General features: G+C 35.1%; 1 protein-coding gene across 2 annotated transcripts; it reads right to left on the bottom strand.

Annotated features, from left to right (window-relative positions):
- Nucleotides 1-11,451: 11,451 nt before the first annotated feature.
- On the bottom strand, nt 11,452-16,156 carry LOC145015927 (uncharacterized). 2 transcript variants are annotated; one of them, XM_078974397.1, is made up of 8 exons: nt 15,920-16,156; nt 15,696-15,828; nt 15,408-15,589; nt 13,181-13,254; nt 12,905-13,054; nt 12,544-12,829; nt 12,210-12,446; nt 11,452-12,082 (listed from the first exon to the last, which is right to left on the bottom strand). In XM_078974397.1, exons 3-8 carry the CDS (start codon nt 15,552-15,554, stop codon nt 11,753-11,755), a joined length of 1,224 nt encoding a protein of 407 aa, XP_078830523.1. In that variant the 5' UTR covers nt 15,555-15,589; nt 15,696-15,828; nt 15,920-16,156; the 3' UTR covers nt 11,452-11,752. The 2 variants fall into 2 exon arrangements, with proteins under 2 accessions (XP_078830523.1, XP_078830522.1); XM_078974396.1 differs by lacking the exon at nt 15,696-15,828.
- Nucleotides 16,157-18,053: the final 1,897 nt, after the last annotated feature.

Raw genomic sequence — 18,053 nt, 5'->3', positions numbered from 1 at the left:
TTGTCGCTTCTGATGTTACGAACAACCTTCTTAAGCTGTACTTCAATTTGCTTGATAAACCCTTTCAGCTTTTGAGTCGCTTCAGATTTGAGCTTTAGAAAGAACACCTATGTAAATCGTGAAAAGTCATCAAAAATAACAAGAATATACTTGCTACCACCGATGCTTTCGATAGATGAAGGACCACACAAATCGATATGAAGTAATTCGAGTGGTTCAACAACTTTTGTGTTGATTATAGATGGATGACTTTGACGACTCTGCTTCCCCATTTTGCATGCAGCGCACAGATGATCCCTGTTGAACTTGAGCAATGGAAGGCCCCTAACATGACCTTCAGTAACAAGACGGTTGATATCTTTAAAATTAAGATGAGATAATCTTCGGTGCCACAACCAACTTTCGTCGGATTGAGCTTTTGACAATAAGCATATAGCTGGGTTTCCTTTGATGGGTTTAAGGTTTAAGGGAAACATTTCACCCTTTCGCTCTGACTTGAGAATCACTTTCTTTGAATTTTTCTCTATGATTTCAGAACCTTCATCATCGAACGAGACTTTGAGATCTGTACCTCCAACAAGCTGAGATACACTAATGAGGTTGTGTTGGAGTCCTTCCACATAAGCTACCTTCCTTATAGTAAAGTCTCCATTTGTTATCATCCCATATCCCTTTATGGTGCCAAAAGAATTGTTTCCAAACTTGACGTTGCCACCATTTGCAAGAGATCTGTATTCCCTAAGCTCCTCTTTCCTCCCTGTCATGTGACGTGAGCAGCCACTATCGATGTACCATTCTTCGTCGAACTGCTCGTCACTTATAACCTGCAAAAATTAGACAGATTTAGGAACCCAAAATTTCTTGGGTCCACGTGAGCTTTGCATGGGAACGGGAACAATAAGAGAGACATCAACAAGATAAGTTCGTTTTATAAGAGTTGTTGCATCTTTCCTTTTAATGGTAAAAACTTTTATTTTGTTAGGATTAGGTGAATTAGATTTGGACTCTGGTGTGGATTTATTGACCTTCTGCTTCCACTTTTGCTCAGCTGATGAATGAGATTTTCGAGAATAAGAAGAATCAGATTTAGAACGAGATTGAGATAAAACAGTGGATGAGGAAGAGTTAGAAGAATGAGAAGAATTAGAGGAAGAGGAAGTCTTGGAAGGAGACTCTAGGTGACCCTTTTGTTTTTGATCATTGGAGAGAACGACCTTAGAGTTTTGTTTTCTTTTGTCTTCAGAACCGAACCTTTGCGTTCGGTTGGAGCTGTCTTTGGAACCGAACCTTTGGTTCTGGTTGAAGTCCTTTTCAGAACCGAGCCTTTGGTTTCGGTTGATTTCTTCTTGTGAACCGAACCTTGGCTTTCGGTTTTTGTGACTTTCAATCTTTCCTCCTGGATTGTTTTCATACTTCAGATTCTTGTCTTGATGAGTGAAATATGCATTCTGGGAATGCCAGAATTGTTTCCTTTCCGAAAGGTTCTTCCGGTATCTGTTGTTTCTTTCTCTCTTCATGTTCCTCATCTGAGAAGGTTGATGATGAACATTTTCTTTCGTATTCGGTGTCTCCCTGGCTAGTTCCTTTTGAACTGTAGGAGTTTTACTTTGAGCTGAGGAAGCAGAGGGAACGTCTTCTTTTGCCGAGTGATCATTCTTCTGAGGAATATCTTTTGTACCACTGGTGCTCGGCTCATCGAAGTTGTTCGGTTTATTCAAGGGCTCAGGTATGTATCTTCCTTTGCTCTTCCAGGAAGTTCTTTCAGATAAACCAATGGTTTCGTCTGCATTATCAATTGGAGCTTCCCAGAAGTACTCATCACAGCCATCAGCATTGTCTTCGTTTACCATGGCTACAAGTTCAGCTGTTTGATGTTCAGTTACTCCTGTCACCTTGTAAACTTGATTTGGAGTGGTCCTGACCTTTTGATACACAACAGCTTTCTCAACTAATTTTGGGGACTTTTGATGGGACAACCGAGCGAACTCCACTGAGTTTTCAGAAATTAGATTCTTGTGATTTTCAGGTTCGGTTTTAACAAATTCTGAGCAGTCAACCGTGTCCTCTACAGAAATTCGCTCATGTTATCATCCTCGTTAAGCTCTGATGCATTTTCAACATCAATTTTGTTTTCTGAGCTTACGTTGGCGTTTAAAGAGTCAAATTTTTGCATGGTTTCGGTTCTCAGTTTAAGTTTGTCATTTTCATCCAAAAGATTTTTAAGCATGTCTTTGTGGTCTTTGGATTTAATGAAGGATTCAATTTTGTCCAGTCCATACATGTAGGTGGGATTGATACCATCAGACGATATCACACTCTCACAATTGTAGGCTTCAGCATCGATTTCATCTTCCTTAAACTCTAGGAAGGGCAAAATCATACGGTGAATCCTTTGGCCTATTTCACAATCCTAGTGAAGCTGAGTAATATTAGAATACAGACGCTTAGCAATTAAACAGAAAACATTTCGTTGTTTTAATAATTTCAAATTGTCTCTTTGCAAATAAATGTTTTCATCTTTAACTTTGACTAATTCCGACTCCTTTAACTCTATCCACATTCTCCGCTCCTCACTCTTCGACGCCGCCCTGCTGAATTGATCAGTTAGGTTAGAATTTGTGACCCGAGTTTGAGTTAAGCTACTATCTAGATGAGATATTCTTGTATTGGCGTTTTTTAGTTCTTTCTCATAAGAGGATAATGGTACTTTGCATGAAATAAAAACAGATTGTACCTTCTTTATCAGTTCATCGAGCTCATTGAACTGTTGGCTAAGCGGTTTGGCTGTAAAGCACATGTCCTCCTTTGCTTTCTGTCCATCACTGCCTCCATCGGTGTTGTATCCCCTCATTTGAGATACGTCAGAAACCATGAGGCATTTTCCACCACTGCTTTCTTCCTTAGACAAGTAGGCCTTTCCATGAGTAGGCTGCCTCACTTCCTCGTCTTCTGAGTCAGTAGACCAAACTTCCGTGCTACCGAACTCATCACCTAGAACAGAACCCTGCACAATAAGAGCATTAATAGGCGGGTTAGCAGCAGACTTCTTCTTTCTCAACTCATCCAATCTTTTCTGCAACACGGCTTCCTCGTCGTTCCCATCATCTTTTTCAGCCATTTTCTTAAGGACACAGTCCTTAGCATAATGATTTTTCCCACCACAATAGAAACAGCTCACTCCAGAGTCGCCATCCACCTTCGGTTCCTTCTTGTGCTCCTCATCTTTCGGTTCATTAATCACCTTTTCAGAGCTGTAACTCCCCTGCCAGTTTCGGTTTTTGTTGCTGGGGAATCTCTTCTTTATGAACCTTTTGGGATTGGACACCATCAAGGCATAATCCTCTGATGTGAGATCATATTCTTCCAGGTTGAGGTCTTCATCCTCCATAACAGCTTTACTTTTTGACAGGAGGGCCAACGAACCAAGACTGGAAACGACGTTCTTTTCTTGCACCACGATCTTCTCTTGAGACTTGAGAATTCCCACCAGTTTCGCCAAAGAGTATGATTTAAACTGCTCATGGGCTTTAACTGTGGAAACTACTACTCTCCATTCAGACCTCAGACCATTCAGGAATGTAACCTTCTGTTCGATGAGCTTCCTTTCAATATCGTGTTTGATCATCTTGCTGAGAAGATGATTGAAGCGATCGAACGTCTGGGTCACAGATTCTTCAACCCCTTGCCTGAATTCTCCAAACTCAGATAGAAGCAAAGTTTGAATCGAATGTTCAAGATCTTCGTCTGTAGAATACAGTTCGCGAAGTCTATCCCAAACATCCTTTGCCGTCGTGCATGAGCTAACCAATCTGAATGTATCGGATTGAAGGGCGAACCGGATCAATCTTAATGCCTTGATATTGCATTGGAGCTTATCCTTTTCATCTTGTGCAATATCTTTCACGTCCTTTAGCAAATCACTATATTCTTTTTGAGTTTTGATGATTCTGGACGTTGCAGAATGAGAAAATGGTCCATTGGTGATGGCTTCCCAAATGAGATACCCATTATCCTCCAATCCAATAACGTAGTCTTCGAAGTGATGTGCCCATACTTCATAGTCATGGGTGTATAAGATCGGAATCTTTTTCATCGAACCAATGTTGTTGGAAATATTAATAAGGTTTGATTGTGTCGCGTCCATTATGATCGTAAAAACCTGTTCAAAGATCAGACTTGTAATAAAGCAGATTAGGGCAAAGTAATAAATATCAAGATACGTCAATAAAGAGATGACGGCTCAATAAATATTGATGATTGCGGAAAAACCCTAATGGAAATCTTTTTCACAGAAAAGATGTGTATCAATTACACAGCCTCCCGCTCTGATACCAATTGTTGAGATTTAACTATCTTTTAATCTATAAAGATCGATTAGATCTTGAACAAGTAAGTAAACAAAGACGATAAAAACATAATAATAAGAACGAGACAAGATTGAATCAAACGTGTCGAATGATTAAACAAAATCCTCAGAAGAGCTCGATTAAGAACATCAACTGTAGAGGATTGGAAGGTTACAAGAACGATCAAAGAAACCTGTTGTCGTCTTGATGTATCACTATTCTCAGATCTCCAAAACATTAACCTAATATGCATGCAAGCGTAAACATATATACAAAACATAAAAGGCTCACGGTTGGACAGGCCCAAACCGGAATACAAAATAGCATAATCAGATGAGCCCAAAAGACGCAATCTTCAAAGCCCAACAAACCCATTATTTTATATTTTATTACGTTTAAGTATCTTTTGCGTAAGAATATCAAACATGCGACATAACGTTATCACCAAATTACAAACGGTTATATTTAAAACACATTAAAACGAAACAATTATCATTTTCAAAGAAACAATACCTTTTAAACTGTAATAGATATAGTTTGAGAAATATTCATATTATTTTACCCTTCAGGGAAAAGAAACGATTATATAAAAATACGATTATTTTTATATACATATTAAATATGATGAAATGGGTAACAATCTCATGCATGAATATTTTTATTAAAAAAACATGTATCTCGTTGGAAATTTGTGAGTCGTTCGTCTTCATCATACCTACCAAAGGTATCCATGGAAGTCATGTTTTATAACGAGTGTCTCCTCCCGGAGAGCGTGATACTTGTGTATAGATCTATACGGGATTGATGAACCCCCACCCTGACTGTTAGCTACAGTACGATCGGCGAGTTATGGGTGACAAACATCATATCTTTTCGACTCCCAAAGAACGTCGAGGCATGTAATTCATTTTCAGCATGGTTATGAAAACTCACATGATAAACAACAATACGTTATTTTTACGTGAAATCGGTAGTATGCTTATTTTACGTAAATACACAGCTCTTCAAACGGCTTTATTTGCAAATAAAACTACATGTTACAAAACTAAGTATGACATATATACTTGTATCTTTCGCTCTTGGAAACGTAAAAGACTACAGTTCTGTTTTATGGAAAATATAGGATTTTCTGGGATAAACACTCTCATTTTATAAACAAACGAATTACAACTTATTTTATAGAAAATGTCAGATTTTCTGGAAACAAACGTGATTTCATCTCAATGAATGGCATACATTATTCATACAAATGCTTATAAACTCACCAACTTAAATGTTGACACTTTTTCTCAAATAACTTGTATTCTCAGGAAACCAGTCAAATAGGTTATTAACAACTTTTGAAGATTTGACGTTAGGGCGTTAAACAAAACTTTTGACATCATAATGTAATTGTCTTTTGAAACATATAAACGCTTACAAGGATGTAACTTTTTCAATTACGTATATGATTGTTGTGTTTACTTTCTTTACTATTCAATTGTTATGATACTACACATGACGTCCTCTGCCCCCCGAACGTTTCCATCGTTCATGTTTGGGGTGTGACACAAACAGACAGAGGAACTCGTTGAGTGCATAGAGGAACTCGATGAGTTGGGTCGATTTGTCCCAATTCTGAACATGGTAGAACTCGACAAGTCTGAGGATGACTCGACGAGTTTACTCGCCTAATCACGACTATGAGTAGCCAGGGAACTCGGTGAGTCAAGGGGATGACTCAACGAGTTGGATCGAGATTTCAGGGTTTTTAATTTATGGAACTAGACGAGTTAATGGGTCAACTCGGCGAGTTGAGTCAACCCAGAATGTTGACTTTGACTAGACTGTTGACTTTGACCAGGGGTAAAAAGGTCATTTTACCCTAAGAATGATTATTGAATTTTGACTAAGTATTATTGTGATAATGATAGTCGGGGAGTCGTTGGAGCAGCAGTTAGAGATTCCTCGCCGCGAGATTTTACAGTCAGCTTTGCGAGGTGAGTTTTCCTCCAGTAGGAATGGGTCGAAGGCACCAACGTCGGCCCGCTTATGTATGTTAGTATATGTTGGGCTAGGGCCCGATGTCAGGTTGCGACCAATGTAGGTTTATGTGTTTTTCAACTTCGGTCTGATGTGGGGGCAAGCTTGAGGAATGTTTGTATGCTTGGTGTCTTCGTGATTCTTGCATGTGAATGTTAGAATGTTTCTGGATTTCGGTTCGATGTCGGGGCAAGCCCAAGGAATGTTTATATGTATGCTAGATGATTATGTTATATGTATTGTTGATATGCTTATGTATATCGAGCTTTGCTCAATGTCGGGTGGGGCCCGATGTCGTATTTCGGTCCGATGTTGGGCGGGGCCCAATATTCGACTATGGTTCGATGTCGGGTGGGGCCCAATGTAGTGGGCTAGGCCCAGTTTATGATGTTATGTGATTAAGTGATATGTGTATGGTATGTGGTAGTTTGGGGAGACTCACTAAGCTTTGTGCTTACAGTTTTCAATTTTGGCTTCAGGTACTTCCGCTAGTAAAAGGAAGAGCTCGGGATGACTGCATCGCACACACCACAGCGTTTAGCATGGGATGATTTACTTTGATATTTGAACATGTGATTTTGATACAGTTTTTGGATATGATGTTTTGAGATACTGTCATATATGTTTTATGAGATGTTTTCGGTTATCATGATATTATTTATAAATTAAAAATGAAAGTTTTGGACCATATTTTTGGTGTGTTTCAGTGTGTTTGAGCACTATGTCTTGATGTTTGACCCTTTTCGTTGTGTGTTTCAATATAGTGGCTATCTGAGGTTCAAGATCAAGCATTGGCAACCCATAAAGGACAGGTCTGAGTGTTGAGGAGATTCGCAGGATCATTGTTGCCTAAGTGACCATGGCAATCAGGGAACCAATTTCGGATATGTTTAGGTCTTTCAAGACCACAATTATTAAGGAGTTCGAATGGCGTTATGTCATCGTCATGCAGGTTGTTGCTGTCACAGCCACTGCAACCATTGCTACTACAGGACTTCATAAAGATGGGATGATGTAGTACCGAGAATTCAGTGGTACGAAACCTCCAGAGTTCAGAGGGGATAAGGAACCAATTCTCAATTTGAGATGGATATCAGAAGTGGAGGGATATTTCTACATGTGTTCATGTCTCGATTACCAGGTGTGGCAGCTATGTAGAATGTGGGTATGTTTCCAATTATCTATTTCTTTTATGTGTTAATTTTGCTTCTGGAAGAATTCTTTTAGGTTGATTATTGTCTTTTCTAAGTGTTTTCATTCGAGGAGGTATTAGGTGCTTGTTAGACTATAGTGTTGGGGTGACATAGACCCTAAACTTTCAAATTGACCTCTCTACTTGTTCTTGTTTGATGAAGGTTTTTGGGTTGAGCTGAATGATTTGAATGACTATCTTACTCCACTTTTGATTATTTATTAGGGCCAGAAATGGGTAGTACTCTAGTTAGTTCGATTTGAAGCTTTAGTTTCATATTGGTTGTGTCCAAATAATTTTTATATTCCTAGTGGAGGAGAGTGGAGATTTTATAGTGGGAGAATTTTGTAGCAGGGTGCAGTCTCCAGCCATAATTTCTTAATTTAAAGATTTACGCATAGTTTCTTAATCTTCAAGGTTTTGCGTTATGGTCATTTCTAGTTGACGAAATTCCTTTCGAGTTGTCTTAATTGCAATTTGTGCTAGTATACTAAAGGGGGTCATCGTGCTTAAGAGTCATAGGGTGTTAGGAGCTCAGGTCGAGGGTTGCGATGAGGATCCCCTAATATGTTTTCTTAATCTTGAAGGTTTCGTGTTATGGTCATTTCTAGTTGACGAAATTCCTTTCAAGTTGTCTTAATTGCAATTTATGCTAGTATTCTGTAGGGTGTCATCGTGCTTAAGATTCCTAGAGTGTTAGGAGCTCAGGTCGAGGGTTGCGATGAGGATCCCCTTATATGTTCTTGTTTGATTGGGACTTAAGGGTCCGAGTCTTGACCCAAAGGCCTGATTGAGATAGTTAAGTTTTGCAAGTTTCGTGTGTGCATATGTAAGGCTGAAGGGCTTTGTTAGTGGTTGACGAATTGGGGGTAAGCCCGAGAGTCGTTAGTGGATAATGGATCGGGGGTAAGTCCAAGAGTCATTAGCGATTAACGTATTGGGGGTAAGCTAAAGAGTTGTTAGTGGTTATCGAATCAGGGTTGTTAGAGCCGAGTGGGTATATAGTCTAGTTTAGCATATGTTTGATTAATTTTTGTTCAGGATTTCGCTAGTGCATTTGTATGCGAGGTTATCAGTGATAATGGTCGGCCATGGATTCCATAATTTGGATTATTAGTAAGAAAGGGCAAGGACTAGGAGATCTTGGACAGATCGAATCAGTGAATTTTTCGTCAGCATGGTTGATTTATAAGATAAAATTGTTCACTATATTTTGGGGCACGAACTTGGAGTCTTTGAATTATGGTTAAGGATTTAATTTCCCGTAAGGTGATTAATTGTTTTTTCTCCAACAGGGTGCATGTTTTTGCTAAAATATTAAACCGACATTGGTTTCGTAAGTGGTTATATGGGTATGACATCGATCCAGTGTTCCGACAGTTAAGAGATTGATTGTTAGATGTCTCGTCCAAGATTAGACATTTCATCTAATTGTGAAGGCCTAGGGGTGGTAATTGCAAACAATCGTTAGGGAGTTGTGTTGGCCAGTGCAATTGACGTACGGCTAGATTCCAAAGGCAAAATCTAATTTAAGTTGGGGAGAAAACACTCATTTCCAGAATAGATCAGTTGAGGATTTAGAGGGATCAAAGTAAGGTTTTTAGGAAAAACTTGGTGCCACGACGTGGAGTAAGGAGGACAATGACATGGCATCTCCATTATAAGAACGTGAGTTTTGATTTCTGCCACGATGTAACACCGGTGTACCAGGTATTTTTTATTTTTTTTCATTTTTTATCTTAAAGAATAAAATTATTTGCAAAAATGGTCCTAACGCGAGGCATACTTTTTCGTGTGTGTCTATATATATATATATATATATATATATATATATATATATATATATATATATATATATATATATATATATATATATATATATATATATATATATATATATATATATATATAGGAATGAGTTCTATGGAAAACAAATAACTAGGGCAACATCTACCGGAACCAATAATCAAATGATACGTGTCCATTTCTTTATTCACAAGTAATGTATTGTGGAAATGATGTGTTGTCATGTTTTCATTGGTTCAAATATGTGTTGCCTATATATATATATATATATATATATATATATATATATATATATATATATATATATATATATATATATATATATATATATATATATATATATATATAGACAGAGAGAGAGAGAGAGGTTCATTTGAAACCATGTTAATTTTGTGATACTGTGAGACGCAATCTAAAAATAATTTTAAAATGCAAAATAAAATGAAAAGTCTGAAAAGACTTGTTTTAATTATTATTTTCGTCATTTTATTAATCTAAAAATAAATAAAAATTACCATTTTTTTAAAATACGTGAATTCTTCTATTACACTGTAAATATTCTAATGTGATTTTTATAATATTAGAATATTCTAATAGTATATTAGATTTGTCAAATATGTAAAATATTATAATATTCTACTAGGATATTTCACATATATTTCAAAAAAACAGTAATTTTTTTACTTTTTTTTGGAAAATATAAATGAGGAAAATAATATTTAAAAAAATCTAAAATTTCAATTATTTTGCATTTTAAAAAATATTTTTTGTATCTACAAAATAAGTAGCTAGAATTACATCTCCGAGTCACACAAAATATAATGGTCTCATATGAACCTATATATATATATATATATATATATATATATATATATATATATATATATATATATATATATATATATATATATATATATATAAAATCAAAAAAGTATGATGTTCGTTTTAAAACAAAAAAGAATATATTCTCAAAACAAAAAATGACGAATAATATAATGATTTTTGTACGCACTACATTAGGTATAGAGAAAATGTCACCACAAACCAGTTTATATTTTAATTTTAACTGTCTAACTATAACAGTATTAATCGATATATATATATATATATATATATATATATATATATATATATATATATATATATATATATATATATAATCAAAAAAGTATGATGTTCGCTTTAAAACAAACAAGAATATATTCTCAAAACAAAAAATGATAAATAATATAATGATTTTTGTATACCCTACATTAGGTATAAAGAAAATATCACCACAAACCAGTTTATATTTTAATTTTAACTGTCTAACCATAACAGTATTAATCGATATATATATATATATATATATATATATATATATATATATATATATATATATATATATATATATATATATATTAAAAAACTATATTTTGTAATTTAAAACTGGTTATTACGTAAACTGAAATTCTACATAAATTTCGTATGGAATGTGGATCTAAACAGTTCAAGTACGTTTCATCATTTCATTTGCCATTTTTAGCCAAAGAGTCGTAACGCAAATGTACAAATCCGGTGAACCTTGTGGAGTCACCCAAACATCACATTTTAAATTTATTCCAAATTATAATTTATCAAAACCTTGAATCATTTCTTTTTTAGCAAAATTTTGCATATTATTTGCATCCCGTCTTAGGGTCGAACAACTTAGATGACAATAGCATGATCTTAGTCTCTTATATCAGCTTCGCTAATCATGGGCTGTCGGAGTCGATAGGCAAACCGGTTTCACCCCTACAGAACCCGAATTCAGAGTTCTAATACTGAAACGGGTCCTGATGTTGACTTTACACCAAACCGATTTCAAGCTCAATCTAGCTCAGTTTGAGTTTTTTGTGCCTAAATGCGAGGACCAAAAAACGCAAAGAGGTTTATTCCTGGACCAAACTGGAAAAAAAAAATCAATATAAAAATGCGACTAGATCCAGATTTTCTATTATTTTTACAATAAAGAAAACTAGACACCGTTCAATGGTTTCATCTCCTTCAAAAAAAACCACCTAAAAACATGAAGCCAAACTCGATCACAATTAACACATAATATAAGAACTCGCATAGTGTATATAAAAGTAAAAGTTATAGATTTACATATAAAAAGTATTCATTTTGTTTTAATATCAAGAAAGACATAGTCCACTTCTATCCCCTATCAACAAAAACCCACAAAATGATAAAAAAAAAAAAATTCCACATGTATATATCGATTTCGGATCAAACACAAACAAATCACCACACCACTATTCACTAAATATACAACTCCCAAAAAAAAAACCCTAAATTCAAGAAGCCAACATCACCAAAATGTCAGGCTTTTACATGTGGTCAACACAGTCAACTCATTTCGTTAATTACCATTTCCGGTTTTCTTTACCGGGCTGTCCATGTCAATTAGTGTGAAGTCATATTGTGCAGCGGCTGAATTTGATGCGTCTGACAGCAACGAAGAATTCATCGCTTCTGATTTTGCGCGAGTGGAGGGTGGAGTGGTTGTGGGGGTGGTTGCAGATGATGACATGTCATCGCCTTTATTCGCATACATTTGTTTGTTTTTTCTAACGTTTTCCATTTCAGACCCAATTGGGACAAAAGTTCGGGCGCGATATTTTCTTGCACCTTCATCCCCCGTATCATTGCTGTGGTTGTAGAGTACGTAGTCGTGGTAAGCCGGTGCAAACTGCAAGAAATAGTTCAGATAGATTAGTATAATATATATATATATATATATATATATATATATATATATATATATATATATATATATGAAAGTGGAATGCTATAATTGGATAGGTTGGTAATGGTACCTGATGAACAGTGTCATGATAGAAATCATTCAAACTCAAAGCATGGGCAAGGCTAGCACCAAAGCCACGGGAAGCACCACCAATATTGGCACCCGCGTACTCTTTGTATGGAAATGCATAAAGATGACCCAACGCAGCAATAAGCATCTCCACACATATTATAAAGTTTTGAAACTCAGCAGCTTCCTCTGCGTCTTTTATGTAACCAGATTTCGCAGCAAGAAATACCAAAACTCCCTGCATCCAAACAGGCAAATTAACTATTACGACAAAATCACAACATGGTTTCAAAGTGTGTGTGTGTGTGTGTGTTTTTTACTTTTTTAGTTTTTACCTGCCAATATGTGAGAAAGACGACACTTTTGATGATGATGAACTTAGGAACAGGGTTGAATGGCTGGAGGAGATCCCTGCATGCTACATAAAACAAGGCTAGGGCATACAAGGCCATCGAGTAGGAAACTGTGTATATAATTGTGATGTATAAATAGGATTGTTTTGCACTGAAATTTCCATCTTGGTATTTCCCCTTTGCGTAGAATACAAATGTAACTCCCACTAAGATTGGCTTCAGAATCACAAACTGTAAGCACCCTTGCTTACATCTCCTTATGAATCGCCTACCATAAACCAAATCATACAAAACAAATTTAAAAAAACTATATAAGAAAAAACAGAAATGAAATAGAACTCACCCGTCTAGTGGAATTGGAGGAAAGCAACATGTCATTAAACACCAGTTAGGCTTAAGAAGACGTCCAGAAAGACTTAAAACAACAGCACCTGGCCCACCTACCCATTCCAGGCATAGTGACAAGAAATTGTATATAACCCAAGCTTCATATCTGAAAAAATTAGATATACAAACATTAATTTGATTATATTTTATCAACTAAATGCAACAAGAAGAGTTTAGGGATTTATATTGTTAATGATTCTTTGTATGATTTTTGCAAGTATCACATACTCACACTTCTCGAATGGAATTGAAGTAGATTGTTTTCGAGTTGAAGATAAGTGAGAGGAAAGACATTAATGCGTACACCTGTCAACAAGAAGAAATAGAAAGAAACATTATATTAACAATAATAATACCATTAAAAAAAAACATTAATGTATATGTTTGTTAGATGAATACAGCCCATCTTCTGTTGATACAATTTATAGCGTTTTCCTTTGTTATTCTTCAAATCCAAAATATGGCACCTATTTATTTCTAAAATATATATATACCACATTTACAAATCATTTAATCGCATAGAAATTTTGCAATCCACTTTTCCATCTGAAATGATACCTTGTTCAAAGAATTAACCGACAATCAAAAAGTATTTACAATACCACTTTAACATGTAAATAACAATAATGGTGACAATAAACAGATAGTTAGCTCTAGATTATAAACTATTTTGATAGCAATCATACTTTGTATGTCAGAGCTTAACTAGTTGATGTGTCAACTTAATTATTCTCTTAATCAGTGTAATCGATAGTGAATAGTAGTAAATAGTGACAAGCTACCTATAGTGATGAAATATCATCCATTATTTCATATTTATCGATATACTACTAGAAAATAAAAACTATTTATGCTGACACATGTACTTTACATAATAGACACATACACACTTATAAAATTATTAGCAAATAACAGAAAGTCAATATATACACATTACATGCATACTGATACATACACATTACATACATACTGATACATACACATTGACATTACATACACGCCTATAAAAATTATTAGCAAATAGCAAAAATAGAGAACTGATACATAGTATACAATTATACATTACATACATACAGATAGATAATATATTACATACGTACTTACACATTACAAATCATACATACACTCATACAATCATAGTTACACGTTACAAATCATACATACTAACCTCAATCCATAATAGAATCATAAGAGATAAAACATGATTGGGGAGGAGATAAAATAGTAACCATGAATGCATAAGCAAAGTGACAAAAAGGCACACATAAAATGGAGTGAAAACCATATTAGAGGCAGCACAATACACGTGTTATATCAGGGCCATGAAATGCCAGCTAGGGGTGTTCATAACCGGATATCCGAATTTCGGATATCCGAAATTTCGGATATCCGAAATTTCGGATAGTTGATTTTTGGTATCCGATTCCGTATCCGAAATTTCGGATATCCGAATTTCGGATATCCGAAATTTCGGATACGGAATCGGATATCCGAAAAATTGAAATTTTGTTAAAATTTGAAAAACATATGAAGTTTTTAAGTTAAAAATACATATTTTTAAATTAGAAAGGCATATGAAGTAATATAGGTATTTAATTAAGGGTGTTATCAATATGTTTGTTACTAAAATTCATATCATAAGACATATGTGACTAAAATAACAAATAATGTATAAAATAAAATCAAAATTTTCGGATATCGGATATCCGAATTATCCGAAAAATCTGAAAAGCATTATCCAATTCCGATTCCGAAAAATTGGATATCCGAAATTTCGGATATCCGATTTTTCGGATAATTCGGATTCGGAATTTCGGAATTTCGGATACGAAAATTTTTGAAAACCCCTAATGCCAGCATAGCATGTGTCAACAAAGGTCACATGTCAAATTCAAGTAGATTGCAATAGAAGGGCACCTATGCATTTTTGGAAAAGGCAAAAGTTGGTAAATTGCCATGAACAATAAGACAGTAATCTAGATCTGGTGACCTAAAAAACTTAATAACTTACCACTTTTCAACATTATAACAGAAGATTATTGAAGGTAACTTGCAAACTAAATAAGAGTTGTGTCTCCTTTACCTTTTTGGTTAGATTGCTATTTAACAATGGATGTTTCTATGATCGATTATGTAAAAGTATATACTAATTGAGACAACAATATTGGGAACACAGAAGACACATTCCCAGTAGTGTTTGGTATGTCAGAGTGGATCATCTGATTTGTACACACCACTAAACCACCATTAACAAGGAATTAACGTCATTATCTCCAGAATGTTGAAGAAACATGGCATAACTAAGAAAAATAGTCCATCATACATGTTCATTATACCATTGATAGATTAGAAAACAGGCAATGCTCGTATATGGGCACTAGATTTCACGTAGAAACACAATTCTGTACATAGTATTCACCTAGATGTGGAAACAAAAAAGATGAAGAGAACATACTTACAGGAACCATGAAAATTATTCTGACAATGAATCGCTGATATGTTGGCTCAGTGTAATTCAAAAGATGCCTGTATATGTGAAGAAGCGCCAAAGCAATCGCCCCAATTGTGCAAGGCAATGCCACTAATATATAGTATATCGGCCCCATTTTGCTACGCTTCCAGAGAACAACCCCTTTTTCCCCTGAAATATAAAGGAGGAAATGAATTGAAGAACAAGGGTTATGTTGTAATGGAAACCAACACCGCGTCACTAACTTAATGACAGACAATTTGGATAAAAAACGAACCTAAAATTAGACGTGTGTATAAGAATTGTAGGGTTTTGTATTCGTTAGAGTATTGTTCGAGTAACGCATTTGAATTAGTTGCTCAATTTTTCAGAGTGCACGTAAATAAACCCTAACTCCCAAAAACGGAAACCTACGTCGTATACAGAGATCAATACCAACATCGTGATGTGGTGAAGGAAAAGTAAAGGAAAAAGGAGATGAAATGAGAAAAAATTACTGACCGTTTGCCGATTAAATCGGGGGTATTGGGGTCGATGAAGACGATGATGGCATACAATGATAGATTGGGTGATTATGTGAAATGCAAGAAATCGCGTAGGGTGTTAAAGATTAGGTGTTAATGGCGGCGTCCAGTGGTGTTGCGCTGGATCCACAAGAGCTACTATCGGAATTGCGTCGATCTTCCTTTCATAATCAAATTTCTTGCCAACATCTGTCTTCCTTTTGGGATACACTATTAAATTATTTTATTCATCGGTGCTAATATTTCTTTAACCTATTCTTCGTTATTTGATTATTTCTTTTTACCAAATATTTTATAACTTTTTAACAAGGTTATCATGTCATTCGTGACTTAACGACAATGTCAATTCTTAAATTTTTATAAGTTGTGGTAAGTTACATCATATATAAGGTGCGATTTAAAACGATATTTTATTAAAGTTTAACGATAAATACAAGCTTTAAAATTTTGCTGTGTGAGCTTTTTAGAAAACTGTTTTAGTGATACAATGAAAATATTATTTTGAATACTAAAATGATAAATAAATTATCAATAAAGAGCTTTCATATATTTAAAACAACAATAACAATTAGCAACCAAAAATGATCCAACTTATTTCTAATAATCAAATTGAATCCTCCTTTTTAGAGTAAATTACATAATATGTGTTTGGTTTAAGTGTCAAGCTACACGTTCGGTTTTTATTTTAAAACTTAACTCAGACTGCAGGTTATATGTTTAAATGTTACACGTTTAGTCTTTATCAGGTTAGTCATTTATTTTAGTAGCTTAAGTACCCAACATGCATAGCACACAAAAGTATTTCCGTCAATTTATGTTTTGCCATTTTAGAGTTATTGTTCTAACTTTCCTTCTCCGTCTTACGCTCCCACCTACCGCAACCTTCTCCCCCCCCCCCCTGGCGCCCTCTTTTCCTCTTCGTTTACGATTCTCAACCAAAAAATAGCAATGCGATGCAATTATGGAGTAGAATTTAATAATTTATGATTCGGACATGGTAGACCATGAAGAACATAATAATACTTTTATATCGTAGTACAAATAAGGTAACTTCGATTTCATGGAAATTCTAATGTAATCTTCAATTATAACCATACCTAAAACTAACAAAAAATATGAAACTTTTAATGTTCAAATTGCAAGTTCATTGATTGGGTAGAGGAGCAAATTTGTGGTTTTTTAACATTAGGATCGATATTGAAGAACAAAATCGGAAATTGAAATTATATCTAGCTATAAGTTGGATTTTTTTGTTGTCAATTTTTTTGTACAAATTGTAGGTCTAACGCATAATTTGAACAAGAATGAGGTGTTTGTCATTCGATCTTCGGAAGAGAGTAGGATCAAGAATTTCTCAATTAAAACATGAACGCTTAAGAAATCTTGTTAGTGTATCATATCAGACTCCTAGAGCTTGTTTAAACCCATATACAACCTTTTGCAATTTGTAACAATAATTTGGAAATGAAGGATTTACAAATTCAAGATGTTGTTGGACATAAACTTCTTCTTTATGTTCATCATTGAGAAATGGACTCTCAACATCCATTTGATAGACTTTAAAGGATCAGTGTGCAACATAAGTTAGGAAAATACAAATAGCGTTAAGATGTGCAACTGGGTCGAAGGTTTCATCTTAGTACAAACCTTCAACCTGTGTAAAACTTTTGGCTACCGTCCTTGCCTTGATAACTAAAATGACTTAAATACCCTTGGCTATATATTTTCTATTTCTAAATTCATTTTTTTAAGTTTTAATAATTATTTATTCATTTTAATAATTAAAAAAATAAAAGGGTCCTCTCTCTCTCTCTCTCTCTCTCTCTCTCTCTCTCTCTCTCTCTCTCTCTCTCTCTCTCTCTCTCTCTCTCTCTCTCTCTCTCTCTCTCTCTAGTGCTCTTCTTCCGGATGCCATAGCCAAAGCCACTAGACGTCATGCTCGTTCTGGCAACTCGAACCACTATCTCCTTCGACAAAAGAGGTTAACAAAGAGTCTTGTTTCAATATCTATAGTTATGTCCATCAATATCGTTTCAGATCTGGAACACCGCCTTCCTTTGTCGAACGCTACCGCCTCACTTCACGCCAAGCACTACGATGGCTTTGACGAT

This window comes from Lactuca saligna, chromosome 9 (assembly GCF_052625555.1).
Source record: "Lactuca saligna cultivar CGN05327 chromosome 9, ASM5262555v1, whole genome shotgun sequence".
NCBI classification, from domain to species: Eukaryota; Viridiplantae; Streptophyta; class Magnoliopsida; order Asterales; family Asteraceae; genus Lactuca; species Lactuca saligna.
The sequence above is the reverse complement of the archived record's forward strand: the minus strand, read 5'-3'. Positions and strand labels throughout refer to the sequence as shown.

What these genes read in the sequence shown, in the direction of transcription:
- LOC145015927 (XM_078974397.1), bottom strand. Translation starts at nt 15,554, where the DNA reads ATGGGGCCGATATACTATATATTAGTGGCATTGCCTTGCACAATTGGG. An exon ending in TTCAATTCCATTCGAGAAGT is followed by an intron (nt 13,055 to 13,180) that starts GTGAGTATGTGA and finishes TAATTTTTTCAG; the next exon opens with ATATGAAGCTTGGGTTATAT. An exon ending in ATCATGACACTGTTCATCAG is followed by an intron (nt 12,083 to 12,209) that starts GTACCATTACCA and finishes TATTTCTTGCAG; the next exon opens with TTTGCACCGGCTTACCACGA.